The sequence below is a fragment of the Colias philodice genome, chromosome 19, assembly GCF_061535455.1.
Source record: "Colias philodice isolate Cphi_HAF_F1 chromosome 19, ilColPhil1 Martin Lab GWU primary, whole genome shotgun sequence".
NCBI classification, from domain to species: Eukaryota; Metazoa; Arthropoda; class Insecta; order Lepidoptera; family Pieridae; genus Colias; species Colias philodice.
In genome coordinates, this window is record NC_143104.1 from 9727984 (window position 1) to 9744006 (window position 16023).

A 16023-nucleotide genomic window follows, 5' to 3' on the forward strand; every position below is an offset into this window, starting at 1 on the left:
TACTTTTTTATTTTATTTTGGTACAGATCGACACCACCGTAACCACACCGTAACTGCCATATATGTATTTAAAAAGACTCAAGGTACTCCAAACGCTTAAAACGTTGCCGCATCGTCGTCGCTCATAATTTTTGTGACCGCGCGCGGCGCAATAGCGACAGTCTGACGTAACTAACGTCCAAAGTACTAGGAGAGCATACTCACGCAGATGTGTACGTAGATATTTGCTTTGGTGGGACTGTTATCCAGTTCAATGCTGCTGATACAAGGCGCGCGGCATTTAAAAGACCGAATCCAAAACGCACGTCAAAACGTAAACCAGCCCTGTGAATTAAGTAATAATTAAACTTATCAAATGAATATAATAATATTTGAATTTAAGATTTATATTAAAAAAATAAGTGTAAGTTGTTAAAATGTTTACCCATTGACTTGCCATCCTTTATTTTGAGACAAAGGTGCGTATTCAGATGTCCACACAATTAGATGTTGGACATCACGCCATGTAAGATTTGGGCTGCAATGAGATTTAAAGTATTATAATTAAAAACTAGCGACCCGCCCCGGCTTCGCACGGGTGCAATGCTGATAATATATACACATAATAATATATATATATATATATATATATATATATATATATATATATATACACTACAGAAAAACTGTGAACGTTGTATATAAAAACATAGCGGCCCGCTCCGGCTTCGCACGGGTATAAAATATATTATATGTGTTATAGTCAAAGTCCGATACACAGCCTCTTCGCGGAAGGACTGGTTTATCCTAGGTTTGGCCAAAGCCATCAGTCAATCCCCGAAATAGATTTCAATTTCGCCCTTTGCCTGAAGTATTTTTAGTCAAACCCAGGAGCTCCTAACTTTTCAGTCAAACGTCGAAAGTAAATTATTCTGTTTCGGTTTTGGCCTAGTCAATCCTAGAAGCGACTGCAATTCTTCTAAATTATTAAAACAATTAACATTAATGCCTCACCATGTCAGAAAAATGATTAATTTGTCACTTTAATTACCTAAGAAATTATTAAAACAATTAACATTAAAGTTAATGCCTCACCATGTCAGAAAAATGATTAATTTTTCATTTTAATTACTTAAGAAATTATTAAAACAATAAACATCAAAATTTTAAAAATGTTATTTTTTTATACTTAATCTTATACAAACTAACCTCCGTATATTCCAAAGCATTTATTTTATACTTTATTGCACATCGTACAAAAGGCGGGCCTAATGCCACAGGGCATTCTCTCAAAGCATCTCAAATATAAAAGTGAAAATCACGTAAGCTAATTAATTAATCAGGTGTCAGAACTGGCAGAGTTAAGCGGTAAAGCTGCTTAAATGATAAAATGCTTCCAAATATACGAAGATAAGACACTTCATACCTATATCGGAGTTTGACTCGTCAAACCCCGATTTAATAAAATTGTGTTTTGACGTTTGCCTGACCAAATTAGTCTCTCCCAGGTTTGACGAAGATTGTTTAGTCAAAGGCCGAAAATTTACATTTGTTTGGGCTTTGACTAAGTCATTCAGTCTGACCTGAGGATTGACCAGTCCAACCTAGGAGCGCCGGAGCTTCGGAGTTTGCCTATAACATATGTATGTATACCCGGGCGGCCGGCCGGTATCGCCGCAAACGCTAGGTCCCGCAATTTTTAAATCTGTAATATCTTCGAAAATATTCACTTAAATCATACGGTGTAAGGGGCCATATAGATCTATATTAAATGAACAATGTATTAGAGGTATTTAATTGGTTAAGGATTAATGCTGTATTGGTGAAAATCGCTTCGAAAATTAGCTATTATTTGTCGTAAAAAGTAAATGACAAAAAAAAGTTATCGTGGGTTATCCATAAGAGTAGATATGTCTACATATACCATCGCGGACTTTTCTGTAGACCTTTTCAATGTGTATAATACTTAGTACATTATTTTGATAAAAATCGTAGGGTCATTTTTTACGACATCACATTAGAAACCTCAAAAATAACAGTACTTCTCCACTATTTAATGGATGTTATTATACATATAAACCTTCCTCTTGAATCACTCTATCTATTAAAATAAAACCGGCCAAGTGCGAGTCGGGCTCGCGCACAAAGGGTTCCGTAGCAGCAAATATAATAAATTACAGTTAAATCAACCTATCTCAAAAACTATAAGAGATACTTTGATCAAACCAAAAATCGTTGAAAGAGTTAATTAGCATGCATCACCTCTATTTTTTTTAGAATTTTATACCCCGTAGTTATAAAAATAGAGGGGGGGGGACATACTTTTTACGACTTTGAGAGCTGATATCTCAAAAACCGTTCACTTTAAGAAAAATGTTTTTTAGAAAACTTTATATCATTTTAAAAGACCTTTCCATTGATACCCCACACGGGTATGTACATCGAAAAAAAAAATTTCATCCCTCAGTTACATGTATGGGGGGCCCCACCCCCAATTCTTTTTTTTACTATTTAGTGTCATATTTTTGTAGCGGTTCATACAACACATATTCCCATCAAATTTCATCACTGTAGTACTTATAGTTTCCGAGTAAATCGGCTGTGACAGACGGACAGACGGACAGACGGACAGACGGACATGACGAAACTATAAGGGTTCCGTTTTTGCCATTTTGGCTACGGAACCCTAAAAACCGCATCAAAATCCGTTGCGTAGTTTCAAAGATTTAAGCGTACAAAGGGACATTGGGACATAGGGACAGGGAAAGCGACTTTGTTTTATACTATGTAGTGATATTCATGATATATGACCACTTTTCTCATATTTATTTGATAATTCATACTTAGCATGCAGCGCTAAAGCTATAATTCCGACTGCCAGTGGAGCGGCAGCCGAAGTTCCAGTGTGACCAAGAGTGCAGGAATTATTCGTATCAGTTGTAGCCTGTGGATTATAGCATTATCTCATTTTACGGTAGTTCATCGCTGAAGTGCGAAAGAGATAGTTAGATTTTCATTATTTAAGCAAAATTGGATTTTATTTTCTAGGGTATAAATTCAATTATTGAATGAACATAACAGTGACTAAACATAGACGATATTGTGTAACAAGTAAAGTAAAAAAGTGTGTAAACGTTTTTTAACTTCATTGACAAATTATAGGTCAATAACCGAATCAACAAGAAAAAATTATTCTACAATTATTATACCACAGAATACTTAATACTTAATAGTAGCTAAACAATACTTAAATTGTAACAAAAAATATCAAACAAATAAGAATTCATTAATTTACCCGAAAGGAATTGGAGCGTCTAATCAGTAATTACTAATTACGTAAGTAGTAATTAACTACTGATAAGTAGTTAAGGGCCGATTTGTCAATCCTTGGTTAAAATTTATCTGTCCAATAAAGTACGAACTACCTACGAACATTTTAAAAAATGTCACCTGTAAACTGTCAAATACGGACAATTAGAATACATACGTTATTCGGTGAATAAGTTTTAACCAAGGATTGAAAAATCAGCCCTAAACTTTTTATATCACATCAATACAGACATGAAGGAAAGGACAGATTAATTAAATAGTTTTAAATGAAACAGTGCCTTACTATTTTCTGATCCTTATATGCACCAGAGGAGTATGCAGTGGCAAGAGTTGAAGAACAAATTTCACCGTACCACGGGAACAGACCTTGCTGTGATGCGCTGCCAATCGATATTGTATAAATACTTGAGGAATATCTGAAATAAGTTTAGCTTATTATAGCAAATTATTTTAACTTGTAACTAAAAATATTGTGTGATAAACCAATTTCTAAAGTGGGTAGACAAGTCATATTATTATGTCACAGGAATTATAGTATGTAAATGTAAGTAGGTATAAAAAACACACATTATGAACTTATTTTTCAAAAAATAATTTACTATATGCAACTTTACAGAAATACGTCGAATCACGCGTGGTAGGGATAAGAAAAAGATGGCACGTAACGGAAAAATGTCACGCGTAACCAATGCGCGTAACGAAAAAATGCTACACTATATATTTTTTTCCAACCTCGATATAGAAGTTTCACTTCAAAAAGATCTGAAATAATTCATTTATGTCTTAATTTTTTTCTAGCCCATAAAAATATGTAGTAACTAAGTAAGTAAGTATAGTTAAGTAGTACAAAATATGTTGATCGTGTTTCGCTGTTGGTTGGCTTTACAAAGAGCTTCCATAGCATTCGACTAGATGGCGTTATCCGACCAGCAATATATTTTATTTATTCATCAATACTACATCTTCTTAAAATAGTTAAAGTAACTTACCCATCGCAGTTACAATTATCACCGTTACCTCCGCCATTACCATTTGCCCAAACAAAAATATTGCCCTTGCCGCCTCGACCCTTCGAACAAAACAGAATTACATAGTATAAAAATGTCTACACTAGGTACATCGCATCCTTACAAGAGACACGAGATTTCACTTTTTGAAATGAAAACTTTTTTAGTATTGTAAGTAGTTAAGTAATTAGATATATAAGTATAGTTTAGTTATAGTTTAGTTATATATATTAGTTATTATTTTTTAAGATAGAAATATTATCCTTCTTATACGTTCGTGGTAGATTTTACATTCGTCTCTTTCATTATCTTACAAGAAACATTTTTAAAGATTTTACAGTTCACTTCACTTCACAATATTTTACAGTTAAATAGAAAACAAAAATACTGTTTTTTTTATTTATAGAAAATAAACTGGTACTTATCCATATTCTTATTGTACCTGTTCGATTCCACGTTTAAATGCCTCGATTGCGAGCCTTCCAGGACCCTCAACAGTTTTGCCGTCATCATTGGGACCCCATGACGCACTATATATGTCAACCTTATCCCACGCATATCCTATAACATGTTGAAAGTATTTTACTATCAAAACTAAATTAGGTTTACTTCAAGAAAACACAATATTATTGCATGAATGAAACAGAACCTCTTCATAAGTCATATATTCCTATTAAAAGGTGACGTAACTATAGTCACTAAAGTTAACTTTTACCACACTTTTACCCTATTCAGTATTCACAGTCCACACTTGGTCCACACCGTGCTCAAAAGAGATATCAGGCACACAGCTGCTGCAAATATTGTTCGGTTGGGACCAGACCAAAATAATATTAGAAAAAATATTCAACTTTACATCTTCTAAACTCATGGTCTCCTAATAGCCGTGGTCACCACGACCGTATTGTGGCTGCCTCTGATCCAAGAGGCGAAAGCCGCAAAGCAAGTTTAGCTGTTGTTTCGTCAACCAACCGAAACAAACAACAAAAGCGGCTATTGCGAATTGCGATAATGTTTATGACCGCGTCGGTCGTTGCTTTACCCACAAGCAAAAAGATTCCTGTATTTGCGTTTGAATCACTTTTTTGTTGAGGAACTCCGTCGTTTTTGGTGGATTTCGGTTATAAGTTCTAGATTCTATGTGCGTTCAGAATTAATTTGTTTATAATTTTTCCTGGGATTATATTTTGTAATACTTTCGTAAACATTTTCCCGTGATTTTGAAAAATTATCTAGGCCTAGGGTATCATCTCGTTTTCTTTGATCCATTGCATAGGACATATTCAATTAAAATACATAATAATTTATTAATTAACAACAACATTTCAAACCAAAATTTCTCACTAGAAGACAAAGTTTTGTTATGACACAAACAATCAAACAATGTTTGTTATCTATCTATCCAAAGAATGTAAAAAAAATCGCTTTCAGTATCCACGTATTTCGGGCTCAACTTGGCAATCGCTGATACTAGGAGAGCATAAAGCTCTAGAGATATTGGAATTTGTATTGTTGTTTCGCTTAACCTATTGCTTCTCCTTCAACACGATCAGTGATTCGTCCATCAAGCATCCGCACACCGCCCACCTTCGCTCGCCAAGCCACTCCTACTCCACACTTTCCGTTGTTTGCAACCATCGCTATCTAGAACCAAAAAAACATTTTTTTTTTCACATACAAATTATTTCTAAAAGCATAGGTAAAATAAACGATATTGATACAAAATTGTACATACTTCTCCTGCACATCTCGTACCATGTGAATTTCTGTTTTGTTCATCATATCTTGGAAATGGATCTGAATCACGATCATTGCAATCCCAACTTATTTCCTTGTCCTGTTGAAATATTGGAGATTGAGTTTGAGAAAATAATAATAAAGATAAATATTAAATATTTAAAATCTGTAAAGTAAGTAAGTAGGCAAATATTGTAAAGGAATTTCCTTTAAGGAATTTCCTGCGCGGATAGAGGATGCTATAATTATGTACTTACATATAATTATTAAGTACAAAAGTCAATAAAATGAGCGTGTATGGTGAGCACACGTGTCAGAAGTGAAACTTCTTTGGCAAGATTCAAAGATACCAAAATCGTGCCTTACTCCACGACGTGACGGTATTGCCATCATGACCTTAACTCTCAACGTGCCTAAAGAAGTTTCACTAAATCAAAAATTCCTAATATTAAAATTAATATAACACAAGTCGTTTATTATCCTAGTTAAAAAGCCAGACAGTTTTCGAACAACAATTTAAATTACAGTTGACAGAGAGACTCATGCTTTCCACATCTTTCAAATAAATATCAAGCGACATTTGGTGCGTCACGAACGACGCATCGGCCGCGAAGTTACTAGGGAAAGAGGAGTTAAACGGAGACCGTATTGTTTATTTTATTTCGATGACAGGCGGTCTGCTCCTGCTGCGCCCATTGTAAGTACCAGACATGCGTCATGTACGTGTACGCTGTACGTGTAATGTACGTGATTCCTGAGGGCTATTGCACGCCTCATAAGCGAAGCGTTGAGGTGGGTACTACTGTCACTTCGCGCAAAACATCTGATTTTTAAAACTTAAAATGTCTTTATGTATCATACATTGCACTTGTAAGATAATACATACACACACATATTAAGAAAAAACACTATTTTTAACGTTCATGATATTTTTGATGTCATTTTTGTTATTTAAACTAGTAAAAAAACAGTTTAAAAAAGTTCTGTCTTGGACGTCCGTGTGTCTGTATGTGCGGATCCTTTTTCTTGTTAACACGATAGCGACCGAAATACTTTACTAATCGAGTCTTTTTTTTTCTCTTACGCTTGAGTATGCTCAGGAATAGAACCCTTTCATTTTTCAGGGTCTGATTCGATGTGGTTTAATTGTTATTAAATAAACAAAAATAATAATTAATAAATATTTATTAAAAAAAATTATGAGGCGTGCACTTTTGGATTTTCCAAATTATTTATTTATATAATAAACTTTTAAAACCGTTATAATTACAAAAGCAAATTAATTACATAAGTAAGAGATAGAAGGTTAAAAGAATTATTTCACGATAAAATACATAAAAGAAAATTAGACGAGCGTGCCGAATGAACTACCAGATATAGCACTATATTTTGGTACAACATTCACCGTAGCTTTATAAATAGACTAGATTTCCGCCCGCGGCTTCGCCCGCGTTTGCAAAGGAAAACCCGCATAGTTCCCGTTCCCGTGGGATTTCCGGGATAAAAACTATCCTATGTGTTAATCCAAGTTACCCTCTATATGTGTGCTAAATTTCATTGTAATCGGTTCAGTAGTTTTTACGTGAAAGAGTAACAAACATCCATACATCCATACATCCATACATCCATACATCCATACATCCTTACAAACTTTCGCCTTTATAATAGTATTAAGACTACCTACCCTAGTACAAAAACCCAAGTGCAAATAAACACTCGATCACTCGATACATTTCATTGCGCACGGCGTTGCGCCTAGGTCTGTGGCATTATAATGCTCTCTTCAGAGTTCAGGCTATAACTTCAGGCGTAGACAAATTAATAATGTTTTAGTCTTTTGAATCTTCTTTGCGCGTTGAGAGTAAAATTTCAAGGTCGCGTCAGGGCAATACCGTCACGTCATGGATTAAGGCGACGATTTTTTTATTAGTCTGTGGGCTAAACGCTTGCCATCTCCTTTTTAAAAGTAATTTATAAATAGCGACATATAGCGATTAATAAATAGTCAGTCCTTAAATAGTCCGGTCAAACTAGATATTCAAAAGAACAAAATTGGTGAAATTGTAAACGTAAGCAAATTAATTAAATATAATCGAAGTTTCCTGTTATTCCGGTAATTGGAAAAAAAATGATTTTCATTATTTTCACCTAGCTCTATGTTCATTCCATTGAGAATTTTTTCTTTATTCAGAGCTTTTTGGTCTAGGACCAGCTTGCAGCAGCGTACGAAAAGGATAGCTGTACCTAGTCTTTGTTTTATGAATTTGAACTTTAATTAAGTGACTTACGACCTCTAGGAGATTTTAGCCAGACAAATGGGAGGCAGGAGATAGATAGATTAATTATGCTCATAACCACCACACAACGAATTTCGTTTTGTGTCAGTATTGTCGAAAAACTCCGCTTAAAGTAACAGGCGAGCATAAACTTCTGAAGATTAGAAAAGTTAGTTGGTTAGTTGCGCCAGTTGGCGTGTCCACGAATCGAGAAAGATTTGCAGTTACGCCAGTATTGTCGACAAACTTTACTAAATATACTAGGGTAGCATGATACTAGAGTAGATAGATCCATTAGAATCATTGGGACATGGATCCGCTAATTTGACAATGGGATAGGCTGTGCCAGTTGCCCAGTTGCCACTTTTTCAATACTTTATTTTTATTTTTTCATAAAATTGATTTAATAAAATTTACTAGGTAAATCAATAAAGTAACAGCAAAATAATAAATAGTAAAATAATACCTATGTACTATGTATGTATGTGAAAGTGGGCATACCTATGTTATTATTCATGATTTAGGGCCGATTTTTTAATGCTTAGTTAAAACTTATCCATCCAATAAAGTATTACACGATAATATTAAAATGTCACGTAAACTGTCAAATACGGGCAATTAGAATACGTTTTTAAAATGGTAGTTTTATACAATATTCGACGAATAAGTTTTAACCAAGGATTGAAAAATCAGCCCTTAATCAAACATTTTTATTTATTTTTTGAAGAAAAAGTTGTTGAAAAATTATTCAAGAAACAACAAAATATCATCAGATTTACTATTTTGTTTAAACATCTAAAAGTTAAGTAACTAATTATTTTTTTGTTAGTGATTTTTATTTTTCAATCTTTTTGGTATTGATTTATTTATTCATTTTTATTATTCTTGAATTGCATACATAGTGCCGGAAATGTTTTTTTTTATTATTATTTTATAGTTACGACAAAATCACCTCGAACTTTACTATTATTACCAGGGAAACATAACATATTTGAAGATATATTAAAATTGCAATACCGCGACCGTCGTGAACGATCGTGACGTAAACGGACGGACGGAACTTAAACGGAACGGAACGAACGGAAGCTCATGATGTGTATAACTTTGGTGTAACTGTAGAGTGTAGACTAAACACCATGAGCTTCAAAAAAAAATTATTTTATTACTTTCTCTCAAGTAAATCGCCGACACGCATTTGAAACCCACGTACAATCACCAAAAATGCACAAAAACAAAACCGAATTATTATATCAGATCATCTTCTTTCTTATATATAAAATTCTCGTGTCACAATGTTAGTCTGCATACTCCTCCGAAACGGGTGGACCGATTCTCATGAAATTTTCTGTGCATATCGGGTAAGTCTGAGAATCGGCCAACATCTATTTTTCATATTATGTACCACGGGCGAAGCCGGGGTGGACCGCTAGTTCATAATATTAATATTAAGTAATAATCACATAAAATCTCATTGATTCTAAGAGAATTAAGAAAGTACTTAGTACTTACGTACCTATAGGTAAAAAGATTCAACATTATAGCAGCTAAGGTAAAGAAAACTTTGATGCTTTAGGAAAATTAAACAAGTGAAAATACCTGTGTTACAGTGAAAACCCGTTGCTGGTCAAAACTACGTTTGAAGACGTTTTTGACCGACCGACGCCCTTCTGTAGGGTTTTAAATTTTAATAATTAAGTAATTAAATTAACATTGATTGTAATTTTGTTCCAAAACCTTATTTTTTCATAATTGTCTGTACTTAGTCAATGTTCTCTCACCTAAAACTTTTCCAACAGGTACCTAATCATCTAATATAATATGTTCACATTTCACACGATACAATACCTACTTTTTATTATTATTAGGTATATAAATATTAAATAAACGTACCTTTTATATAAATTCAAGACAACTCCTAGCCACGCCACGGCCCTAGCTCCTATATTATATATATTGTATAATTTGATCAAAATTTATGTCAAGAGCACGACTCAAATTGTAAACTACCGCCATGAAAATTTATTTTCTAAAAAGTATTTAATTACCTACTTTTTTGTAACTCAACTCATATCAGAATTACATTGTGCTTTGCTCATTGAACATCAATTATAATTACCCGTATATTTCAAACCAAATAGAAGAAGCAAGAAAATTAACCAACGAACCGCCAAGCAAATCAAATCTCGCAGAGATCGCGTCAAAATCGCCTCAAACTTTGCCCAAAGTACCAGGCGAGCATAGCACTCACGTAGTTGTCTCGCAGGTCGGTGTGGTTGTGTTCGATGCCGTCATCCAGTATCGATATACGCACACCCAAGCCGTTGAACCCCATGTCGTAAACTGGTAGCACGTTGAGGTCGAGACGCGGGAGATCCGTGAATGTTCGGGTGTCTTGCTGGAAGTAACATTTGTAAGTAAATATATAATACCGGAACAAATGAAAGTAAAAGCACAGAACACTGAATAAGTAGCTAACGCAAAAGCTCCCACCCAGTATTTACAGAATTAGGGTTATCTTGACAAAAGTAATCAACCACCGCATTTATGATATGGCATGCCTGTACCTGTATTAAGAAATTCCTACATATAATTACCAATAAAAAGATTGGCTTGAGGGATATAGGTATACCGAATCATTGACCTCTTGTTTTATACTTTTTTACTCCAAAAATGTAAATTAAATTGATTCAATTTAGTATCTATAAATTATGAAGACGTATTTAATTCTATCATCCTTATAGTAGAGCCAATTTAATAGGCAACATTTGACGTCTATCAATTTTATCTTCATAGGGTGGTAACCTGCTTAAAAACATCGATTAAAATGAATTAATCGATACAGACTTGAAACATTTGTCCATCGAACTTGAAACACATGTCAATAATTTATGATAATTTTTGTTCCCAAGTAATCGATGCATTCGATTCTAGATGTCAGATTTCGATTTTTAGAGTAACGTCTCTAGTATTTAAAAAGAATAAAGGTTTATTGACACAAAATTGAAGCGACGTCAGTTCTTTAAATCAGAAATTGTTTATTATGTTTAGAATGGTTTATCAGTAAAATCAAATCCTAAAATTACTTGTATCGGTCATTATTATTATAAATATGTAATCGTAATTGAAAAAAGTTAAACAAATGTGTAATTCTAACAAAACGAAATATGATGTTATTCTATGTCGTGTTTACTAGGTTACGTTGTTGAATTTTGTTGAACTGTCAAATGTTGCCTATTAAAATGGCTCTACAATAATAAAAGCCTCGTCTTACCAAATACCATTCATAGCCCCAAAGTTCGTCGTTGAACATTTTACTGGGAACATTTCTCTTGTTTCTATCCTCGTCGCTCGCATTAGTAATACCATTTTCTCTCCTCTTTACTCTTAAAAGTTCTTTATTCAAATCCACCAATGGATATCGTTTGGCTCGTTTTTTGGTGAAGAGTTGCTCCGACCAACGTATCTAGGGAAAATTAATTTGTATTATATAATATTATATTGTTAATAAATTTTAAAACTGTGAAAATCATTGATTTATTGGGAGCTCAAAGACGCACGATTTTTTTTTGTCAAGTTGGTAGAACAATGTGTGAGAGTACATGAATATGTACTCTCACACATTGTTATTCACACATTGTTTCTCACACATATTTTAGAATTAAAATACATATACCAGGTAAGGAATAACAAAAACAATGATATTAAAAATCTATGTAGACACAAAATATATTGTTTTGCATATTTCTTTCTTTTGTATCTTGTAAGTCTTAAAAATAATTATATGTATTTTAATTGCATCTACCTGCTATATTTGCACTCCCACATTACATATTTATTTAATTATATGTAAAGTGTATGTGGGATATTAATTATATTTTTATTCGAATAGGAATTGAGATAATACAAATACGGATTCCGGATTCACTAAACTGACTCAACTAAAAGCTCCTAAAAGTGCGCCTGTACGTACTAGGCCACTGACACCGTTTTGCAAACGATCGAAAACAGCACGTGTAATGCAAGTCAGTTGTACCAGGGGCCCATAGAACAAAAGCAGTGACTCACCCTTCTATCGTTGGCAAGTATGGATGTGTGCTCGCTAGGGGTGCGACGGTTTTTGCTGTGGACTCGATAGGCATACACGTTCGGAAATCCTAATAACTGAAACAAACACAGTAAAATATACAATAAAGTATGAGTGTTGATCATGAATATTTATAAAAACACAAAAATTTATTTATAATTAGTTGCAAATTTTAGCTAGGGTACCCCCTAAAAACAAAAAAATGTATAGGTAGGTACAAGAAAAGTAGCCTGAACTTTTTATTTAAAGGAAATTTAATACATAGTTACTACTACTTAACTACGTTAGTGTAGGGGATTTGTAGGGGCGTGGAGCTGCGACGGACTAGTGACTACTATTTACAAAAAAGTCTAGCAGGACACAGAAGGCTCATCACCTTTACTTGTCAGTAAATAAGATTAATCAATTAAATAGTACAATAATTGATCAAGCGATCTGAGCTTAAAGTAGGTTAGAATCTCGGAATTCTAGATACCCAGCTGTAAGCTGTAAATACTTGTATAATTATGGTAGGGTGTACGCAACTATTAAAATTTAAAATATTTCAAGGTCAAAGGTCACAAAAGTCGGTTGTTTGCGCTTTTCCTCATTTCCTATGGGTTTTTTGCTATTTGTAGGTACCTATTATCAATATGAATATTGTAGAATAAAAAATTCTCCGGACATTTCATTCAAAATGTTAATAAAGTAGATCTATCAAGGAATTTACAATCACAGTTGTGTTTAATATTTGAGATCTCTTTTGTAAATGTATGAGAAAATTTATCACAAATGTTTACTGTAGTATCCGATTTACCTAAATATTTTATAATAATTTCATCTATATTTTTTTTTATTTTGACCTGTCCTATTTTAAACCAATTTTTTTGAGATCCTTATTAGACTAAAATTTCCTCTGTTCTATAGCTATTTTTTACGTTATAATTTTAAGCGTTTTCATACGCTTCATCGTTTTCGAGATAGAGGGCGGAGAGTGCGTGGTCACAGGACTCACAGGTCTTCAGGTCAACGCCTCCGGCCAAAAATGCGCCATATATTATAGTTGATGAACTATCGATAAATCAATATAAAAGATCCTAAAAGATATGTAGGTTTGAGACAACTTTTAACTTTTAAGGGAATTAATATTTTAATATACAAATATTTACAGACTTACAGCTGGTTATCTCGAATTCTGAGATGAACTTACTATAATGACTATTATATTGCACGTATCTATTCCCATACCCATACAGTGCGAAGTAATCTATGGAAGTGATATATTTGTTTTCAATATAACGGTGACATATTCTATCTAACACAAAAACCATTTATTGGTTTTTAGAAGACATTTTATTATGATTCATGAAGTGAATTATATGAAAAATCATTTTATCAGCACATCCCTATTGTCATTCTACCCCGCCAAGGGTGCCCTAATAACTTTAGTCCTATTTCGGCATAGAAATCTAAATAACAAGACACTAGAAGTCGTAAGCGTGCGTGACCTTGTCGCCACTCAGGTGATTTGCACATCACCAGTGCATTCGTCACTGTTCAGTTGCTCTGGAGACGTATGAGTGTATACATGGTGTGTTTCAGCAATTCCCATTGCGGAAATTCTTCCACAAGTTGTAATTATACTTATAAAGGAATAATATTTCATCGGAAAATATATTTTTTTAGAAATAATGCCGTTTTTCCTTAAAATTATAGAATATTTACAAGTATTACGAGTGTCACCATAGTAATCGAAATAACAATGAATGACACAGTCGACCATTCTTATTATCACGTTTGTTCGTATTGGAGCAAAAAGTCTCATATACTTAGGGATGTTATTCTAAAATAAACCGTAAATTCGTGCGTTAGGATACATATTCAAAAGCTTAATTTAATAGATAGTTAGTTTTCACTAAAATCAAGCTGTCCAATAAAAGGCATTGTTTACTTGTGTGTACTGTTTAGCTTTCGGTTTGAATGTGTTGATTTTGGCGACAGCGGTTTTCATACGAATTATGACATTATAGCCCTTCTATGTGTCTTGTTATTTAGATTTCTATGTATTTCGGTGCCTCGTTCCTGCTTTCGCACCCCTACAATCGCTACCAGCTACCTCCTACACATTCCTTTATTACTGATATTTGACGTGTAAAACAATGGGATGTAGGCGGCGCCCTAGACAATGTAATTGACAGCTTGGGCAGCCTTGGGCGGATTTACACCCCTTCACTGCGTTGCGACTATGAGTGCGTACGATTTTTATTTATTAAATGCGTCACGTCTTCTGATAAACAATAAATAATCAGTTTAAAAATAAGATTTGTCTTCTTTTATTATCGACTTTAATAATAAGATCCATTGATGTACAGACTATGCTGTCTAACTAAAAATAAGAACTTCAATTACCTTTATATTAGACTAGCTTTCCACCCACAGCTTCGCCCGCGCAGTCAAAGAAAAACCCGCATAGTTCCCGTTCCCGTGGGATTTCCGGGATAAAACCTATCCTATTTCCCGGGGTAAAAGTAGCCTATGTCCTTTCTCGGGTATCAAAATATCTCTATACCAAATTTCATGCAAATTGGTTCAGTAGTTAAGGCGTGATTGAGTAACAGACAGACAGACAGAGTTACTTTCGCATTTATAATATTAGTATGGATATGTGAAATGTCATAAAAATCAGATTTATGTACACATTTTGTTAAATTAATTGAAGTTAGATCGCATAGTCAACGAGATGTTCTCTGTACATTTCACCTCATTATTTATCGCTTTTTAACGAGAAATAGACAAGTACCTACATCGTGCATCGGTGTTATTTCTTGACTTTGTGTCGCATGTTCTTGAAATTTTAGTCTACAGCAACATTTTAACATCGTATTTATAAGTTTTATAACCAACTCATATTCGGTCCATATTGTTCTGTTATAGCGCTACAAAGGGTAAATAAAAATAAAAAATGTGTGCGTGTACTAGTGTTCACACGTAAGAAGTTCTTTATGACCTTATTTTTTTAAAAATAATTTACTATAATATGCAACTTTACAGAAATACGTCGAATCACGCGTGGTAGGGATAAGAAAAAGATGGCGCGTAAAGGAAAAATGTCACGCGTAACGAAAAAATGTTACACTAAATTTTTTTCCAACCCCGATAAAGAAGTTTCACTTCAATAATCACAGTATAAACGTTAAACTGTAGTTTTTGTACAATTTTAATATATTATGTAATGTAATTTGAATTTTACATAATACATATTATATATATTAATTTTGAGGATAACATGATAATAAAACCGAGATGCTTTCTCCACAAATTCCTTTTATTTTCCCTCCCAAAGAAGCTGTCATTCGTAACAAATTCAACAACGTCCTTACTTGAATAATTGAATCAATCTAAGTCAATTTTCACGTTGTTTACGCGCAATTTTTTATTTTTACATCATGTTTCGTCTTCCCAAACAGATGAAAAATGTCAAAGGTGGTATTTAATAATTTTATTAATTTTCTAACAGTGAGTAAAGACAGATATGGACCATATGGACTTCCATATCTGTATCTCTGACCAATTGATGATATTATATTTTTAGAAATTTGAATTAACGAAATAGTATTTTCAATTATCCATC

At 33.6% G+C, this 16023-nt stretch overlaps 1 protein-coding gene across 1 annotated transcript in view; it reads right to left on the reverse strand.

The window, feature by feature from the left end:
- LOC149480136 (neuroendocrine convertase 1-like) overlaps positions 1 to 16023 on the reverse strand; it is a 28666-nt gene that overhangs the window by 1664 nt on the left and 10979 nt on the right. The window contains exons 2-12 of the mRNA XM_089707365.1: positions 12395 to 12490; positions 11601 to 11792; positions 10578 to 10724; positions 6052 to 6153; positions 5843 to 5960; positions 4759 to 4877; positions 4299 to 4378; positions 3593 to 3725; positions 2823 to 2923; positions 425 to 517; positions 205 to 324 (exon numbers count right to left, since the gene is read on the reverse strand). Of these exons, the coding sequence (XP_089563491.1) occupies positions 205 to 324; positions 425 to 517; positions 2823 to 2923; positions 3593 to 3725; positions 4299 to 4378; positions 4759 to 4877; positions 5843 to 5960; positions 6052 to 6153; positions 10578 to 10724; positions 11601 to 11792; positions 12395 to 12490 (1301 nt within the window). The remainder of the gene's footprint in view (positions 1 to 204; positions 325 to 424; positions 518 to 2822; positions 2924 to 3592; positions 3726 to 4298; positions 4379 to 4758; positions 4878 to 5842; positions 5961 to 6051; positions 6154 to 10577; positions 10725 to 11600; positions 11793 to 12394; positions 12491 to 16023) is intronic.